Source organism: Oryza brachyantha, chromosome 1 (assembly GCF_000231095.2).
Source record: "Oryza brachyantha chromosome 1, ObraRS2, whole genome shotgun sequence".
Taxonomy (NCBI): Eukaryota; Viridiplantae; Streptophyta; class Magnoliopsida; order Poales; family Poaceae; genus Oryza; species Oryza brachyantha.
Window position 1 is genome coordinate 29,851,215 of NC_023163.2, and position 20,254 is coordinate 29,871,468.

At 38.9% G+C, this 20,254-nt stretch overlaps 3 protein-coding genes across 3 annotated transcripts; 1 reads left to right on the forward strand and 2 right to left on the reverse strand.

Moving 5' to 3' along the window:
* Window positions 1–464: 464 nt before the first annotated feature.
* Window positions 465–4,752, reverse strand: LOC102715818 (pectin acetylesterase 5-like). Its single transcript, XM_015835141.2, has 12 exons — window positions 4,553–4,752; window positions 4,327–4,409; window positions 3,737–3,863; window positions 3,523–3,602; window positions 3,323–3,412; window positions 3,037–3,161; window positions 2,893–2,953; window positions 2,352–2,405; window positions 1,883–1,960; window positions 1,644–1,749; window positions 1,407–1,552; window positions 465–777 (listed from the first exon to the last, which is right to left on the reverse strand). Exons 1-12 carry the CDS (start codon window positions 4,692–4,694, stop codon window positions 667–669), a joined length of 1,203 nt encoding a protein of 400 aa, XP_015690627.2. The 5' UTR covers window positions 4,695–4,752; the 3' UTR covers window positions 465–666.
* Window positions 4,753–6,386: 1,634 nt separating this feature from the next.
* Window positions 6,387–10,105, reverse strand: LOC102716093 (pectin acetylesterase 5-like). The gene is made up of 12 exons (XM_006646492.3): window positions 9,887–10,105; window positions 9,469–9,551; window positions 9,242–9,368; window positions 9,025–9,104; window positions 8,844–8,933; window positions 8,590–8,714; window positions 8,450–8,510; window positions 8,285–8,338; window positions 8,131–8,208; window positions 7,879–7,984; window positions 7,625–7,770; window positions 6,387–6,723 (listed from the first exon to the last, which is right to left on the reverse strand). Exons 1-12 carry the CDS (start codon window positions 10,095–10,097, stop codon window positions 6,619–6,621), a joined length of 1,266 nt encoding a protein of 421 aa, XP_006646555.3. The 5' UTR covers window positions 10,098–10,105; the 3' UTR covers window positions 6,387–6,618.
* A 4,560-nt stretch (window positions 10,106–14,665) lies between these two features.
* LOC102704571 (integrin-linked protein kinase 1-like) lies at window positions 14,666–17,939 on the forward strand. The gene is made up of 12 exons (XM_006645090.3): window positions 14,666–15,313; window positions 15,418–15,492; window positions 15,599–15,703; window positions 15,811–15,896; window positions 15,979–16,099; window positions 16,194–16,273; window positions 16,451–16,513; window positions 16,649–16,770; window positions 16,897–16,982; window positions 17,085–17,209; window positions 17,348–17,476; window positions 17,657–17,939. The coding sequence occupies exons 1-12, from the start codon at window positions 14,879–14,881 to the stop codon at window positions 17,661–17,663; spliced, it is 1,434 nt and encodes a 477-aa protein (XP_006645153.1). The 5' UTR covers window positions 14,666–14,878; the 3' UTR covers window positions 17,664–17,939.
* Window positions 17,940–20,254: the final 2,315 nt, after the last annotated feature.

Sequence of the window (20,254 nt, forward strand, 5' to 3'; positions counted from 1 at the left end):
ATCCCTTCGAGGGATTAGAATACTTTCCCATGCTTGGATGTGAGCTACTGATATCTTCTGACTTCAGATGATATGGGCTGCAAGCCTGCAATGCTCGTTTTTGCAGTTATGTTAAGTGTTCGTTCCTTTCAACCGGTTGTATCACAGTTATCTGCACTTTTGCCGACACAGTGCAACGATGATATGCAGGAGAAGATGCAACGCAAGCAATGGCAATGAAAAAAAAAATCTGAAATTGGGGGTGATTATTTGGATTTTTATGGGAAAAGTTAAACAATATATTTAAAATGAAAAATAATTTATAAATAATTTTTTTTATATACGTATTACGAGTGATCTAAAAGTTAAGCCTGAAAAATAAATTTTGATGAAAAACCCTAAAATCAACTTTAGTTTTATGGCTGAATTTAAATTTCAGCATATAAGTATAAGCATAAACATAAGTGAAAAGATGAGAATGATAATAATCATGATAACACGTTTCCTTTTATTGAAGATGGCCATGGTTCGACTTATTACAAGCGTCTGGCTATCAGCAAATTAAGTACAGCTAATCGTTCACAGAACACATGGTGAACTGTGATTTGCAGGTGCTGCTTCATCAGATAAGCCTGCATAAATATTCAGTGAACGCCGGTAGCAGTCTCGGTCCAGCTCAATGCAAAATCATGTAGGCAGCTGGCTGCTACACGTGGGGTTACATGGATACTCGCAGTCGATCTCTTTCACTTCAGAGCTTCTCTCGAAATACCAATCCCCAACAGCCTTTGCGACAGTCTGCTCCACGCACAAGTGTAAATCAGAACATATTAAAATGTTGTTTGCTTCGGTCTAATAAAAAGTATTTCGAGATATCAGTACTTCGTAGTATCAAATTGTTTTTGATTTTTGGATCTAACAGTGTACATTCTATTCAGCATTCAGCTAGATCCAATGGTGAGAGATACTGGTATCTCGAAGTATTTTTTGTTAGACCGGAGCAAATCTCTTCTTTTTTTTTATCATACTCGAAAAGTATCTCGAGGTACATATTTTTTAATGAAAAAGTTTAGTATATAAGTTTTTTTAGAAGTATCTTGAAGTACTAAAAAATTTTAGCGCAAAATTCAGTATAAAAAATTTTAGTGCAAAATTCTCTACATTGTATCTTAATGTACCAATTTTTACACTGAAAAAAAATGATACATTAAAGAACCATTTTAAGAATGTTAAAAGAGCTCTTAAGGTACTTTGCACTAAAACTTTGGGTGTCAAGGTAATTTTCAAATATGGTAAAAAAAACCCTAATCCGGTTATAACGTAGACAACCAATCAAAGAAACCAAACAATAGCTGCTCACTTTACAGTATAACCGTTTACTGATTTGATTTTCTGAACTAATGACAGTTCAGTGATTGTAACCTCACCTTGCCACCAAGCACTGGGGACGCCTGTGAGCTCCATGAGATGTTATATGGTGTTTGACAGTGGATGAAGCATGAATCGATGAACAGTCCCCAGTCCTTGTTGACATTGACAACCTCTATATCATCGACAAATTTATTCCTGAACCCTACAACACGGAGAAGAACATTGTACTTTTGAGTTATTAAGTACCAAATAAAAGTGGAGAAAAATCGAATCTATTGACAAGCTAAACCAACCATTGAGTACTTGGATTTGTGCTGAACTGCAATTTCGGATGTCAGTTTTGCAACTGGACCACGACTGTCCAGGAAAAGATCCATCTGGGGCAACAACATTTCTTACCTACAGACAGGAAGCATAGCTAAAACAGTGAGAGGATTTATAACTTGTTGAATTGCTCAGTAAAAAATGCTAATTGTTTTTTTCAAGGAAAAAGGGAACTGTATATTACTACTCATGTAGAAAGTAAAATTACCTGCCAAGAATCATAAGCAGAGTTCAGAATAAAAGTTGGAGCGGTGATGCTCTTAACAAGCTCAGCAGGAAAGAAACACTAGGAACAGAAATATGTCAGTAATGAATTTAGGACAACTCTCCGGTACATTTTACTGGTAGTATTATACTACCAGTATAATTAATCTTAGCCATTGATTTTAAAGGGTATTTTTGTACTTTATTAATTAATTGATTAGTAGTATTTTGTAATTTTGTTTTTTTCAATAAAGTTCACAATAAAAAGGACGATATTACCCTTTAAATTTCTACTACACCTACTATTGTTGAATATAATTTAATCATAACCGTCCAATAAAAATAGATCAATAGTGTGGATTAAATTCTACCACCAATAAAATGCACCGGAGTTAGCCTCGTGAATTTATCACACTATAACAAGTTAGAGTATCTTGTATTGAATGCAGTTGAGTTAGACTACACGGAAATACCTCTGTCCGATCCTTCTTTGCAAGACAGTCCTTTGGCAAAACTTCACTAACATTCTGGGATAAAATTCCAAACAATAACTGAGTAAGCATTTTAAAGCTGAATATAGCATAACCAGATGAGACAAACGGGGAATCTGGCACGACAGAATCACGTGAAAACAAAATGACAACCATCGCCAGATCTAATTCTATTCACTGAGATATTCACAAGTGAACAAACCACCAAAACATTTGGACGTTCCTTCACAAGAATCATAAAAGAAAACATTTTCTTTCACCAAAACATCAGGAAGTTATATGGGATGATTGTTTGGCTTATTTAGTAAAAAATCCAAACTACATATTTGTAATAAAAAATAATTTATGAACAAAATTTTTTATATACGTGTTCTGATGGATTTAAAAGCTAAGTCTGAAAAATAAACTATGATAAAAAGAAACCCTAAAATCTACTTTAAATTTAGAGTTAAAAATTTAAATTTTGGTTTATAAGTATAAGAAGAAAAAAAAAATGGAGCTGGCACTATGTTGAACGGCTTACCTGAAGATGAACAGTTCCATTGAATACGGACCACATATGCCTCTCCCCGGATAGATCCTCACTGGGGCAGAAACTGGCACTTTAAGTACAAGCATACAATGCAAGAGAATTATACTAGTAATTAATATCAATTAAGAGGCTTACGTATCAAGGAAAAATCCAGCATCAGGAAGGCATTTAGCTGAAACCTCCTTAGAAAATCGTGCATGAAAATCATTGCAATGCAGTAGTGCAGCCAGGCCACCAGCAGAACATCCTGAAAGTATGGCCTGAAATACGTAGAAAAATAGAAGTCTTTTGACATGTTTCTTGATCAGAGAGGGACTTTGTTACAGATTGAAACACGAATAAAATTCTTGTCCAGATCATATGAAACAAACAAGATCTTCTTGTTCAGACAGAACAAAAAAAAAAATGAACAACTTTTAACCTGTTTAGCAGTTGCAAGTCCCTTTTCCATGAGCTCATCAACGACTGCTTCCCAGATGCGCAATCCTCTGAAGTGGAGTGTGCTCCCATCCTACACCAGCAGCTAATTCTGTTGGATAAGTTTTCTTTTGGGGGGAATACGGTGTTGGACAAAATAAGATTTTGACATCGAAAATCGCTTTCAGAAATTGAAATATCTACCTTATCTTGAGCCTCCGCGTCCCCAGAAAAGGATGCTCCATCGCAATACCTTATGGCGACTTTGTTCCAGTTGTAAAAATCTAGTCGACAATGATTGAAATCAGTAAAATTACTTCAAAATTATCCAAAGAATTAGTGAAAAAAAAACCAAGATTCTTTTTTAGAATATCAAAGAGTTAGGAACTTGAAGGAAGCATCTGTTATCTGCATGTACCAGAATTCACTTGCTGGTCATTGCTGAGTATCCCGTTGAACTCTGCTGCTTTCATGAATTTTGATGAACCATAGACGCCCCTTTTGCGCATGGAGCAACTTTCCATGGTGTTGCACCATGCTCCTCCCTAAGCATTTTCAGTGCAAAAATTCAGTCCTCGTGTTGATTGCGAGTACTTGATTACTTCTACTAATCAAGCATCATCTTGTCATGAATGCTCATGCAAGAAAACAGTACATGCAACCAGGGTTTTCTTTCATTATCCTTAAAAAATATCTTGAGGTGCCAAAAAATTTAGTGTATAATATTAAACTTTTACACTAAAAAATATGATACTATTTTAAGTCTGGTAAAAAACGTTTTTACTATTCTTAAAGTGCCTTGAGGTATTAAAAATTTTAGCGTCAAATTCTAATACCTTAAGGTATATTATATCTCAAAGTACTAAAATTATATTCTGAAAATTATGGTACCTCAAAATATCTTTTAAGGATAATAAAAAAGCTCATGCAACAATGTTTGACAGCAACCATGAACAGAAATCAATCTGCGACTGCGAGAGGACAGAAAATCAGCTGATGGCCGGTCACCTCAAGATAGACGAGCCAGCTGTGCTCGCCGGAGCCGAAGCCTCTCTGCAGGTGGTATCCCGGCGGGCTCCCATCCAAGCACACTGCAGGTGAAACGCAACACACAGCTTCTTGAGTTCAGGAGACTCGACTCGATGCCTTCAAGAACCAGTTCAGTGCCAGCTCCAGGTGCAGCAGAGGCGACACAGATGAACAGGAGGGTGCAGCAAGAGAGCTACGTACGTACCCGCGCCCTTCTCCTGAGCTCCGGCGAGGAGGGTCAGCTCGACGACGTCCGCCGCCGTTGCGCTGGCCACGGCGGCGGCGAGGAGCAGCAGGAAGAACGCCGGCGCGACACCGTTGAGCTCGGTGGTGACGGTCGCCGCCATCTCGCGCGCCGCCGGCCGTGTGGCCAATAACACGGGGGGTGGGTGGCGGAGTGGACTGGCAGCCTCCTTTGGAAGACAAGGACTATGGAGTATTTATCGCGACGAAAACGCGCCATTTTGCCGAGTTTTCAACCTTGCAATTTCTTTCTTTCTTCCTTTCTTTTTTTTTTTGCCAGGTCGTTCGGAGAGAGTGACCGGTCCACTGCCGTGGCTGCCTTCGCATCGCACCAGTGTTGTTTTTACGTGTCATTGACAAACACTCAGAGGCAAAGATATATTTATGAATGAATAATAATTTATGAATAAAACTTTTATATGCGTATTTCTAATGGTCCAAAAGTCAATGTAAAAAATAGATTTTATTAAAAAATAAAAAACAATTCTAAATTTTAGATCATAAGCGAAAGATGGATTGCCTAGCTACAAGAAGTATCGTTCGTAGAGAGTGACCGGTCCACCGCTAGAGCTATCTTCACTCTTCTCACCGAATTACTTGCAGTCGTGTCTCACCCGAGAATTTTCCTCACACGTGTGTGCAACCTAAAATCCTAAGCGTGTGATAGGGACGTGTATAGGTGTGCGCGTACGTTGTGGTGTGTATTCGTGTGCATCCCGAGTTATACACTTAAAAAAGAATTCTACTGATGAGTACGAGTTTTATAAATATCATTATAAGAATGACTTTGTCTAAAAAATATTATCGTTGCTATGAGATAAATTATGTTTAATAAACGGAACCTAACGACAATGATATTTATTAGAGAAAATTATTTATACAATTATATTTCGTAGAACCCACAAATAATATTATTAGACTTGAACATTTACAAATAATATTTCTTAAATTTTCTCATTAATCAACCAAACCATCGGTGTGAGAGCTGGTGTAGTCGAACTTGTCGTGGAGTGTTGCAGATTATCATCCTGGGATCGGTGGAATCCGACGAGCGTGACGGCGGCGGCGCGGCGAGGATGACATGAGGCACCGGCCGTTCTTGGCTTCTTGCGCCCCGCTGACAACCGCACGATCGAGATCGGACGGTTGGCAGCAAGTTAAGAGGCTTTTGCACATAAGACCTTGGATTATGTTTTTTGTTACAGTATAGTCAGCCCTACAGTTTACTGGGGCCGTATGTTTCTTCGTCGGACTTCGATGGAGAATGCATACGGAGATACAGAAATGAGTAAATGTCATTTTGCATCCTCGGCTATACGGCGAGTTCGATTTTCATTCCTTGTATGTAAAATCGGATACAACCCATCTTTTATCTCTCAAAACCGGTGTAAATAAAGTATATTAGCCCGATTTTTGCTAACATGGCTAGTTGAACTCAGTGATCCTCTTGTGTGGCTCTAATTTGGTATTAGAAGTAAAATTAAAAGATTAAATAAAATATGCAGGGCCTATAGGTAAGTTAAACAAAAAGATAAAAATATCATGAAACCCACGTATCAAAGGAACGGAGAGAAAGGAAATGGTGAGGTGTTGGAATATTTTTAAGTGATCAATTGATGCATGTTGATTTCAAGGCTGAGTTTGGGAGGAGAAAGCAGGAGATGAAACACAAGAACAAGATGAATCATTAGCACATGATTAGTTATGTATTAATTATTCTAAACATAAAAAATGATTTTTAGAAATATTTTTATATAACTTTTAAACGCCGTTTAGAACTTTGGAAAGTATGGAGGTGAAAAATGAGGGATTCTTTCTCTTTATGATTTCAATGCAACATCAGAGGTACACGAGAGCAGAACATCTTGAGAAGTAGAGCTGAACATCATAAAAGTAAATTTAAAAAAGTATAAAAGGGACTGCTGTTATACCGGATTCAACACTCCTATAGATCCACGTGACATTACGGGTAAAAGACACTATCATAATTATCATAATGACAGACGATGTGAACCTCTGGATGAAACATTATCCAACAAGTTTACATGTGGGGTTACATGGATACTCGCAGTCAATCTCTTTCGTTGTCCGGCTTCTCTCGAAATACCAATCCCCAACAGCCTCTGCGATAGTCTGCTCCACACAAGTGAAATTAAAAAACATATCAATCAAGCTATAACATGACCAACAAAAATAGAAAATTCTCCATGTGCTCCTGAACTTAACTAATTTCTTCTATACCCTTCAAGTTTGCTCAATCCCTTTTATACCACGCAAGTTTATATATAGATCCCTTATAGGTCTAATCTTTAGTTGACTATTAGTTTATCGTTAAAACACCCATTTCTAAAAGTAGAAATGCCATCAGAATAGGTTTTATGGTTCAAATAATACATCATCCGCTTAGGAGGGCTTGGTTTTTTAAGACCATATTGCCTATAGTTTATACTACAAAATGATAAGCGTCATTACTAAATAACCTTTTTATGTTATATGAAAATACTAGACTGGCTAAAATACATATGCACAAAAGTTTTGCACTGAATTTGAAAATTAAAATAACTAATTTTAAACGGATTTTCATAAATTTTGCATGAACTGACAATTCTAATGGAAGGTGAATGCATGGTTATGGTAAAAATACATTTTTTTCAAACTGCATATTTAGTCATAAATTATTTTTCAAATTTAATGAAAGTTTCAAAAAAATAGAAATTACAAATGTATCACTTACTATTTTGCGCAACCAAATAATTTCTGAATAGAACATTTCTAATTTTAGTTTAAATGCCAAGGGCAATAGCACTATTTCTAAAAAAACAAACGGTCAACTCTTGATTAATTAATGGAATGGGAGCAAAAAATAATAATAAATATATAAAGGATCAAGTAAATCTTAAGGGTGTAAAAGGAATTGAGCGAAATTTTAGAGATACATAGGAAAATTTACAATCAGTGCCCTTTTACAGTCCTATAAAATTTCAATGGTTTTCTTTTCTGAACTAAGCACATTTCAGTGATTTATTAACCTCACCTTATTACCGAGTACTGGGGATAACTGCGAGCTCCATGTGATGTTGTATTGTGTTTGACAGTGCAGGAAGCATGAATCAACGAACAGACCCCAGTCCTTTTTGTGTTTGAAGACCTTTACGTCATCGACTAATTTCTTCCTGAACCCTACAACACGGAGTAGAAAAAAATGCACTTTTATCTTATAAAGAAAAAGGATAGTTACAGAATAAAAGTGGAGAAAAAAAATCGAACATATTAACGAGTTAAACTAACCATTGAGTACTTGCATTTGTGTAGAATTGCAATATTGAATGTTCTCTGTGCAATTCGACCATGACTGTCCAGGATATGATCCATCTGGGGCAAGACTATTTCTTACCTACAGACAAGAAGCATAGCTAAACCAGTGAGATATTTAACTTGTTGAGTTCATCTGGGAAAATATTACTTTTCTGTATGAAAAAAGCTACTATATTACTCATGGTCATAGGAACAAAAGTATAGATATTAATCCATTAAAGTTACCTGCCAAGAATCATAGGCAGAGTTCACAATAAACATGGGAGCACGGATGCTCTTAACAAGTTCAGTGGGCAAGAAGCACTGGAAAAACGACATGTCAGTAAATGAACTTAGAACCACAGCAAAGAAATATCTTTTACTGACTACGGGGATATACCTCTGTCCGGTCCTTCTTTGCCAGACAATCCTTTGGCAAAACTTCACTAACATTCTGGGATAAAAATTTCAACAAATAACCTTTTTTAGATGATGAAAGCTTCAGCAAATAACCAAGCAATCATTGAAGAAATTTCTTCATTTTTCACTATGTCGAACGGCTTACCTGAAGATGAACAGTTCCATTGAAGACGGACCACATGCGCCTCTCCCCAGATAAATCCTCACTAAAGCAGAAACCGACACTTCAGTACACGCATACACCACCAAGTAGGTTATACTGTTAATTAATATCCAGAGGCTTACATGTCAAGGAAAAATCCAGCATCAGGAAGGCATTTGGCTGAAACCTCCTTAGGAAATCGTGAATGAAAATCATTGCAGTGCAGTAGTGTAGCCAGACCACCAGCGGAGCATCCTGAAAGCAAGGCCTGAAACGTGTACAGAAATTAATTTGACATGGTTCTTGATTAGACCAGTGGAACAAATGGTTACTGTCCAAACCGTTTGAAACCAGAGCAATATTCATGTTCAAAAAATAATAATCAACAGCATGTAACCTGTTTAGCACTTGCAAGTCCTTTTTCCATGAGCTCATCAAGAACCGCCTCCCAGATGCGCAATCCTCTGAAATGGAGTGTGCTCCCATCCTAAACCATCGCCAATTATGTCAGACAAATAATTTTTTTGGACATGTTTGGAACCTTAAAATCAACTTCAGAAGAAAAAAAAAATGATCACCTGATCTTGAGCCTCCGTATTCCCAGAAAACGATGCTCCATCGCAATACCTTACGAAAACTTTGTTCCAGTTGTAAAAATCTAAAAAGCAATGATTGAAATTAGTAAAAGGGCATACAAAATTCTTCAAAACTTCACTTTAAAAAAACACCATAGTTTTAATTAATAGTTTCTAGTGTTCATTATGCAATAAAGAACCATCTGTCATCTGCATGTACCAGAATTCACTTGTTTGTCATTGTTCAGTATCCCCTCGAATACTGCTGCTTCCATTAATTTGGATGAACCATTGGCGGTCGTTTTGCGCGTGGAACAACTTTCGATGTCGTCGCACCAGCCTCCTCCCTGATCATTTTCAGCACACAAATCAGCACAAACAGAATCATCAATCCATGATATGCAGAGAAAAAAGAAAAAAAAAAGTCCATCTAACACAGCTTGACACCTCAAGATAGACGAGCCAGCTGTGTTCACCGGAGCCGAAGCCTCTCTGCAGGTGGTAGCCCGGCGAGCTCCCATCCAAGCACACTGAAACAAGCACGCAAACAAAGTTCGGAGGTGATCTTTTTTTTGCTTGTCCAAGGAAAAAAAGACAAATGATAAATTTGCAAACGTAGAAAATAAATAAATTTATAAATGAAACTTTTATATACGTGTTCTTAGCGATTTAAAAGCCGAAACTAAAAAATAACTGCGATAAAAAAACACTAAAATTAACTCCAAATTTAGGTTTAAAAATTCAAACTTTGATATATAAGAAAAAGCTAAAAGATGGGGGTGCTTCGTGATCGAGTTCCGGAGGAGTTGATGCCATTGCCATCAAGAACCAGTTCATTCCGTCAAGGTGCAGGCAAGATATATACCTGCGCCTCTCTCCTGAGCGCCGGTGAGGAGTGTCAGGTTGACGACGTCCGCCGCCGTTGAGCCAGACACGGCGGCCAGGAGCAGGATCAGCAGGAAAGGCGCCACCGCCGCCGCGGCAGCTTGTCCCAGCCGCCGACCGCGCGGGACGGCCGGCGGCCGGAGCTCGCTGCAGCTGGCTGGCATCTCGTGCAGAACGCGGGGTTGGGTCATGGGTGGTGGACTGGTGGTCACGCTGGGAGAAGAAGACGACGACGACGACGAGTATTTATAGCGACGAGAAAAGGAAACCCCGCCATATACGTCGAGTTTTCGACAGGAAAATTTCGGTGGAACAGCACTTTGGTCGTTTGCGAGTCCATGCTGACCAAGTCGTTGTTCGTTCGTCGACGGTGGCGCTGACGTACTTCACCTCGGAGAGCAACGCTAATAATATAGCCAACAAGCTGTCTATAAGACTTCTTATAGTTTTTTTATAGCCTACTCATATAATGTTCAGCCATTTATCTTTAATACAGGACTCACATATCTCTCATATGGTGTCTTGGTTCTTGTGCCTGAGCTGGCTATTCTCCTCTCTCTCTCCTCCCTTTTCTCTTCCACATTAGCATTTAATTGGCTTATAGCCTGCTATTATACTTGCTCTAATGGGTTGCCGTGGCCTTGTGGAGTTTCTTTTATCATTTTAAATTTTAAAAAGGTATCTTGAGATAACATATTTTTTAGTGTAAAAAGTTTTCTTATTTTGAGGTATAATTATTTAGTACATCAAGATACTTATCAAGATACTTTTTAAGGATGAAAAAAAAAAAGAAAACCTGGTCTCGTGAATACACGCTGGGTGTCGGTGAGTTCGACGATCTGTTGGGCTGAACAATTTGTTGTGCATTCAGAGCTGGCGCTGCGTCAGTGTTTGTGCAGATCAGGTCAATGTGCCCTCATGAACTCATGACTTCCGTGATTTCGTGTTAGCCGGGAGAGAGGGGCGTGAACCATATCTCATCTCTCAAGTCCAAAGTCTCAACTCTGAACTCAGGGGCAGACTGAACAAAGTTTCGGAAGCTAAGAGTTTTTGCATGTGCTTATAAGCCAAATTCGAATTTTAAAACTTAAATTTAAAGTTAATTTTGAGGCTTTTTTCTTCGTACTTTATTTTTCAAACTTTATATCGCTAGGAGCATATGTATAAAATTTTACCTATGAAGTATTTTTTTTAATTATTAATAAGCTGTTTCTAGAAATCAACATTGTAAGTACAATAATTGTACAGACCATGGGCCGGAGACTTTGAAAGGTGTTTGGGGTTGAACTGGTTATGAGGCGGTAGAGTTTCCTAGAAGGGATGTGTTGATACCACAAATTGGTAGGCAAGTGTTCCAAGTTGTTGTATGATTTGGAGATTGGTTGTCCACTTGGCCAAGTGACTAATTAATAGTACATGCAATTCAATTTTCCACACAAATTAAATTGAATGCGATGAAATCCATGTGAATTTTTCACCAATATATTGAAAATAAAAATTATTTTATTTGGGTTTAAATTTAGGGAAATTTTGATCTGAATATATAGAAGGCGTCTCGATTATCTCATGCTCCGTTTGAATCAACTCAGAGTTGGATTGCTACCAATGGAACCACCAATCTGGGCCGTCGATTCTTCGGACTACCGATTATTTTGGGCCGTTCCTCCACCGTTCGGCCTGCAGATATGACCGTGTTCGCATATTGTGCGGCCCAGTTCCTTCTCTCAGGCCGACGTAGATAGCAGGCCCATGAGAGCCGATCTGGACCGCTCTCTAGGGCCGCGTTCGGTCGGGGCCAAGCCCTCGCACGTTTTCTAAACTGCTAAACGGTATATTTTTTTAATATTTTTTTATAAAAAAGTTATTTTTAAAAATCATATTAATCTATTTTATATTTTTAATAATTAATAACTAACTAATTATGTACTAATCTATTACAACGTTTTCCGTATCAGATAACTAACCATCCCTCTCACCCCAAACGAACGCGGCCTAGATGTTACCTATATTTCATATTTTAAGATGTTTTGATTCTCATTAGATTTATATAGATGCTAATAAATTTAGACATATGCGTAAAATATATTTATTGATATTTTGGTCTCATTAAAATTCTATATATGCTAATAAATCTGGACCATATGTAAAACATATTCATTCATCCATAGATAAATCTATTAGGAGTAAAACATATAATATAATTAGGAGTAAAACATAAAGTTTTATAATATGAAAGGAGCTATGTCATTTAGCAGGAGCAGCTTACCATATTGTTTTGGTTCTGAAAGTGACATCCAATGCTTGAATACTTTACAGTAATCCATGAATGATCCTTTGGTGTATGCCGCTAAGATTGGTGGAATTTCGACAGTAGAAACAGGATTTCTGAATGTAGATTTGGTGGCGACGAACGCCGGACATCTGATGGCCTGTTATGGTTTTACAGCTCAGCAACACGTGACATCAGTTCAAGTTTCATCAAGGTCTTAGCTCTGCACCAGCTTGATGTCCGTCATTGTCCTTAGCTTTTCGTTTAATGTCTGGCCAGGTGTCAAACGATCAGTTCAGGAACATCTTTTAATCTCGTTTAACCTCTGTCCAAAAAACAAACTGTGGTCATTTTTTTGCCAACAGCATTTGCAATCAGGGATGATGTTTCTGACTCCCAGCACTGAATCACTGAAATGAAATGTTCAGGTGCAATATATTGCCAGCTAGTGATGCTATCGACCATCATCCTACTCTGAACATTTAACTCACTCCAATGATCTACGCCCTCCGTCCCAAAATAAACCAATTCATGCGTTTTTAGATTGAATTTTTGACTCTTCGTCTTATTTAAAACTTTTTGTGATTAATATTTTTATTGTTATTACATGATAAAACATGAATAGTACTTTGCATGTGACTATTTTTTTTAATTTTTTTAAAATTTTTTAAATAAAACAGATGGTCAAACGTAGACAAAACTCAGGAATCGTTTTTTTGATGAAGTAGTCTATAGTCTACTGCACATTTCCTGGAAAACCGCTCTTGTAAAAGAACCTTCAGGTCGCTGCCTTGTCATGCATCTTCCAGAAATTAAAGAAAAGAAAAGAGTTAGCTTGCGACGATGCAACACGATGTCCACATCCCTGGAATCAAGGACAAGCAAAAACAGTTGAAACACAGAGAGAAAACTAATCATGCACATGCAATTGCTTCTTCTTCTGGGCACCTGCTGAACACCAGACAATTCAATACTGTTTTAGCTTAACTTCTGGTGCACTAAACTTGATGTGCCCATAAAAACGAGCACGCCCGTCGCTTTTGCTTATATTTATAAATTAAAATTAAAATTTTTATCTTTGAATTAAAAATTGATTTTAGAATTTTATTTTTAATATTTATTTTTAAATTTTTTAAAAACACGTATATAGAAATTTATCAATAAATTATTTTTCATTCGGCTGTCCGTCCAACGTCGAGACTGGACGACCCAGATTGAGACGGGGGGCAGCTCCGTCATCGCCATGCCCCTTGACTTGGTCATGGCGGATTAGCAGTAATGGAGACGTGACGACGCTAGTGCTCAACAGCGGCGGTGTGAAATGGGCTCAAGGAAGCCGTCGGCGTCGGCAGCGGAACGCCGGCGTGAAGCGAGGAGGAGAGGAATTGGCGTAGAGAACGCGGTGTCGCTGCCCTCCTCCGGTGGCCGGCGCGGGGATCGAACGCATGCAGTGGTGGAGAGTAGTCTGCTTGTCTTTCCGTTTCCTTTTTTTTTCTATTTATAAGCTAAAATTTTACTTTTTAACTTTAAATTTAAAATATATTTTGAAGTTTTCTCATGATAATTTATTTGTTTAAGTCTTGACTTTTAAATCGCTAGGTACATATTTTATCAATAAAATATTTTTAATTTATAAATATGTCGTTTATTTTTTTTAATAAACTGAACAGTCACACCCTAAGTTGTTTGTACTGCATTGTACTGTTGCTTTCGGTGTCAGTGTAGAATAAAAATCCCAGCTTTGAACGATGGAAAGGGAATGGGGGAATAGGGCACTGTCAAGTAGCCTGATAAGTACTCGCCAACTAGTCTGATAAGGATTAGGAAGCTTGGAAATTCTTTTTTGGTTTTATTATGTTGGATGAACAAACATTTTTTCTAGAACCATCTAATTACTTTTATACTAACGTCATTAGCCTATCTAATTACTTTAACACTCTCCTCATATTTTAATAACTAACATCATTTTACTTTTCATACATATTTGATATTCCACTTGTTCAAAAATTTACGTATTTATCATTTATTTAGCTGTAATTAGATTTATTGCTAAATATATTTTAGGTATAACATATATTCATATATTTGCACAAACATATGAATATTAAAACTAACAATAAAATACAGGGTGAGCACTTTAATATAGGACTCCTAGTGACAATCGCAATTCACAAACCTGCAAAAAATGGGCACCGCCTAATTTTGCCACAAATTCATCCAAGCTGGTAACAGGCATGGAACTGATGGTGACAGTAGCTTTTCCTACTCGGTTCAGGCTACCGTTTCCTGACGGCGACAGCTGCCACTCCCAACGGTATTTTGAAAAAAAAAAAAGGAGAAAAGAGGGGAAAAAAAAACGCGCCAAAAGACTGATCTTTCGCGCGCTATAAGACTCCCTCGCTAACTTTAGCTCCCGGGAAGCGAGGCCGTCCGCTCTCCTCCCCTCCCCTCCTCACGCCTTCTCCTCTCTCCGCTCCGGCCTCTTCTCCTCCACCTCATTCCACCGCCGCGGAGGCTCTCTCGTCGGTCGATCCGTCTCCCGCGGGGCTCTCCGGCGCACCCTCTCGTGCCTCGGGGATCCCCCCAATCGATCCTCCGCCGCCGCCGAGCTGGTCCGGTTCCCGCGCGTGCCTGAGTAATAGGTGTACGACGAGCGAGCTCCGGCCGGCGAGCTGAGCTGAGCTGCTGAGAGAATTGGGCGAGATGGACACCGGGATGAGGGTGGCGCTGCACCGGCAGGTGTCGTCGGGGTCGCTGAAGGAGAGCGGGGAGCTCCGGCGGCAGACGTCGCTGGAGTCCCCCCGGACGGGGCGGGCCGCGACGCGGTTCCTGTTCGGGCGGCAGTCGTCGATGGACCCGAACCGGCGGCGCGGCCGGAGCCAGAGCCCCGTCGGGCTGGGCGAGGAGCTCACCGTGCCGGACAACCTCGACGCCACCATGCAGCTGCTCTTCCTGGCGTGCCACGGCGACGCCGCCGGCGTCGAGGCGCTGCTCCGGGGAGGCGTCGACGTCAACAGCATCAACCTCGACGGCCGCACCGCGCTGCACATCGCCTCCTGCGAGGGCCACCCCGACGTCGTCCGCGTGCTGCTCGGCTGGAAAGCCAACATCGACGCGCGCGACCGGTGGGGCAGCACGGTCAGTCTGACCTCCTTCATTCGAATCACAACATCAAGATTTTTACATTGTTCATACCAGAAATTCAGACACTGGTTTGATTCCATTTCTTCCTCGAATCGCAGGCTGTAGCTGATGCCAAGTGTTATGGTCACACGGAGGTCTACAATCTTCTCAAAGCTCGTGGTGCAAAGATCCCGGTAGCTTTAATTTCTGCATGAACTAACTGAACAATTGCCCATTTCATTCGGTTCGTCGGTTTCAAAGAATTCGTGGTTAATTTGGTGATCTTTGTTCATGTTTTAGAGAAACAGGAGGACGCCGATGATGGTGTCAAATCCCGGGGATATACCGGAGTACGAATTGAACCCCAGTGAACTCCAATTCAAGAAAGGGGACGAGGTGGTCAAGGTAACAACAATCTGTACCAGCTTTGTTTCAGAGGAGAAGGCTCAAGGTACTGTATAGATAAGCAGAAAATTAATGTGCTAATTAATGGCCGTGTGTGCATTGAACAGGGTGTGTACCAAGTTGCCAAATGGAATGGAACCAAGGTTCATGTTAAGATACTCGATAGAGAATGCTACTGTGATCAGGAAGCCATGTAAGACGTGAATCCCAAAAGCCAATTTCATAAGTGTTTAGAAAACTGTCTTGACAAGAAATTAGCACTTGCTTTGTTACAGAAACTCTTTCAGGAATGAGCTGACTGTATTGGAGAAGGTCCGGCACCCCAATGTTGTTCAGTTCGTCGGAGCCGTCACTCAGAATATACCTATGATGATTATTTCTGAATATCTGCCAAATGTAACAAGATTATGCTGCCTTTTTACTTCTTAAAAAAACAGCTTTATGGCCAATAACATTCTGAATAAGCCACTGTATACCTTATTACACACAGGGTGATTTATCAAGCTGTATTCCGAGGAAAGGAAAACTACATGGTCAGAAGGTGCTAAAATATGGTCTTGAGATTGCAAGGTAAATCTACCATCTGATTCTACTAAAAAAAAGAGGAATTAATTATATTTTATATCATTTTTAATTATTTACATTCATCAAAATAGTAATGTTTCATTCCATAATGTGCATGATACTAGTTAGGATGCTACTTTGAATACCTTCTATTGTGACAATGCTGCTGCTTTAAATGTTCAGGGGTATGACTTATCTCCACCAGTGCAAACCAGACCCCATCATCCATTGCGACCTAAAGCCAAAGTAAGATGAGGAAATGAAGCAGTAACTGGACTGCAGATCTTGAGTATCATTCTAGTGCTACTATACAAACTGCAGTTGAATGCTATTTTCAAGGTTGTTCTGTACTTTACTATCTGAATCTTGGTAAGGTGCCAGAAATATCTTCCTGGATAGTGGAGGCCAACTGAAAATCGCAGGATTTGGTCTAACGAGATTGTCGAAAATCTCTCCTGGAAAAGTAAAACTGATCGATCATGAGTCCATGCTTGACAGCTTCAGTAAGTAAAATTTGACTAGAAAAAAAAATGACACAAGCCCAACTTGAAATTGTTAATTTCTGGTTCCACTTTGACAATAGATAAGCTATAATTACTGACGAACTTCTTACATTCTTTTTTGTTCAGGTCACTACACTGCACCTGAGCTGTACAGAAATGAAATATTCGATGCAAGCGTCGATGCCTTCTCATTCGGTTTCATCCTCTACGAGGTCAGTGACTCTCTGAATCTCTGAAACATGGTGCATTGTTCCTAATCTCTGGGAAGACCTGCCATTAATATGATCATCATCTAATCTCCGTGGTGTGCCCAGATGGTTGAAGGAACGCACACTGTTCATGGGAAGTCATCAGAGGAGTCAGGCAGCACAATTCGATACGACGGGATGCGCCCATCGCTGAAGAACAAGCTCAAGGGATATCCTCCAGACTTCAAAGCGTGAGTTCTTGGGGAAAATTTTTTTAACAAGGGCACTCCATCAAACATCTTGTGCATCATGCAAACTATTACATGAATCTGCATCAGCTCCTGTTCAGTAATATGGTAATCAATCAGAGTGCACAAACTAAATTGCAGGCTGATCGAAGAATGCTGGGAAACTCAGGGCATAGCAAGGCCAACATTTTCAGAGATAATCATCCGGCTCGACAAGATATACGCTCACTGCATGAAGCAAGGAAACTGGAAGGACTCGCTAAAGATTTGGTCTGTATCTCAGCGATTTAAGAATTTCAGAGCACAACACACACAAAAAAAAAGAGTCCATATCGCAACGTGAAAACTCTAAAGATAACTTTGAGGTGGTTTATTATCATGCTATTAGTTATTACCTGCACTTAGCGACTGAAACATTTCTTCTGCATTGGACTACGTTCTTTTTTACAGGAAATGATACGTACGGGCTTGCTGCATACACGCCTTCTTGTGTACATACCACTGCAACAAATATGTCTCTCTTTCTGAAGAAGCCTGAGTACTCACTTGTCTGGAGATGACACGAGATACTGAGAGAGACAGAGAGAGATGAGTACGTGTTGTAAAAGATCACGAGTTAAAATGGACGGAACAAAGCTTGATTAATTATTACCTTGTTTGTTTTCTCCTACATATGTCAGAGGCTGCAACAGGGACATCCATTCTAATATCTCGAGAGGATATTGCTCGTTCGTTTATTGCATGTGATCCAAATAATCGCTAAAAACTCTGAAAAGAAATATCAATACTCTGTAAGTGAAGGCAAAAACGACAAATTAACCTCTGAATACATGCATATTTATAATCATATTAATCATTTTTTAACAACTTGACGAAGTCAAATTAAATTTACGTGTCTATATATGGACGTACAACAACTTAATTTATTTAATCACTTTTTTAAAAAACATTAATAATTATTTAGATGGCATACGGGAAAAAGTACACAATGGAATAAAATATTTTGTTATGGAATAGCCAGCCATGCACATTGGTTGATTTAGGTCTGTTTCGTTCGCGAAAAAAGGATTGGTTATCATTAGATGTTTGACTGGATATCGGAAGGTATTTTTAGATACGAATAAACAAACGAATTTCATAGCTCGATTAAAAATGACGAGATGACTCTTTTGAGTCTAATTAATTTGTTATTAGCATGTGTAGGTTATTGTAGCATTTTATGACTAATCATGGACTAACTAAGCTCAAAAGATTCATCTCATGATTTTTTCTCTAACTGTGTAATTAGCTTTTTTACTATGATTAATACTCTGTTTATATATCCAAAGATTCGAAATGATGTTTTTGTAAAAAAAAAAATGGCAACTAAACGGCCCATAGTATTCTGTCCTGCACGTGCGGATTCAGAAGAAACTCGGTACGACGTGTCCGAGTACAAAACAGGCTTCCAAACATTATCTTTCTCCCTCTTTCTAACTCTAATACTAGTCCCAGTCTAATTCCAGTCCTAATCTAATACACCTGCAAATATAATAGATCAGCTCTGTACATACAGCCACGTACTGTTATTAGTTCTAGTGTAGGGGCCGTACGTATCTCTCGCCGTCGACAGCGGCCAGCCATTCGACCGGCGAGCGGTACAGTAGGCGCGCCAATGGTGCAGACGGGCACAGGCGCGGGAGCCGCCGGAGGGGAGAACGACGCCGTGCTGCTCCATAGGTTGGAAGAAGGCCGCACCGGCGATCACGCCGCGGCGGCGGTACGGGGTGGCAATCGGGTACCCACTCCTGGAGCCTCGTCAGGAGGCCAGGTCACACCTGCGCAGGCTTACCCCGTTCGAGAAGAATTTTATGAGGGTAAGATCATTCCCGACAGTTTATTTAAATTAAATTTAGTTATTAATATCTTTATTTGGATAATCATTTAAAATAGTTTAATCGTTCCTATCTTTTTTACTTCACTAGAGCATTCATATATAACATCCTCTATGTCTTTTTGAAGGATGGAGAGATTATACAAATATAAAGTTTCTCTCCTAATATGAATGACATCCAAAAATAGATAATAGAATGATTGTTTTGTTGGAACTTAATTTGCAGTCTACATCCTCTATTTTTAGGACGAAGGATGAGATATATGAGCGGTAGGGGATGTTCTAATGTTTGTTTGCCTCAACGAAAAGTCAATTGATTTGCAGATATTCCGTCCATTGTTAGATTCTTTTTATTAGTCTCATTTAATAAAATATAAATTATTAACTATTTTGTTATGATTTGATTTGTTATTAAAGAAACTTCTAAAATAAGTTATAATTTTATATATTTATATAAAATTTTAAATAAAACATACATTCAAACATAGATCTAATAAAAAGTTGACAACCTCAAATAAAAAAACAAAGTAACTAGAAAGTTTTATTGCTGACCCGTTGTTTTTGGCTCTTTGCAGGGTTTTGTAGTCGGCCTAGAAATCGGGATCATGACTATGATCATCATGTTGGATTTCCCTGGCATCTTCATAAGGATATTTGTTTTTATTGTACTGTCGTTTTTCCCGGTTGTTGGCTTCGGGAATACATTTTATTGCTAGATATGTACAATTACGTTTGATGATTATATGGAGGATGGATCTAAACTATAATAGTAATATAATTTTTTAGACGGTAATGGAGTAATACGGTGTATCTACTACTTCTTTTAAACTTTATAGTAATATATTTTTTAAAGACTGTATTGGAGTAATACGATGTATCTACTACTTTTTTTTATATTTATCTGTATCGATGTTAATTCGAGGGATGTGAGTGCATTGATCCACGGGTAATTCATGTCAGATGTAAGTTTTATTTTTGAACTTTTAAAAATAAAACTTAGTTTATTTGGTATAAGACCACATATTACTATGAATTAACCACGCCCTTCCCTAATTAATTCCATTATGCAGAACGTCATGTGTTTTTATTCTTCGTCTGTCTTGATCGCAAAAGATTCATTCTGCCCCTTGGTAGTGCCGCCTTTCCCATAAAGATCATACGTGCCTAAAATGACA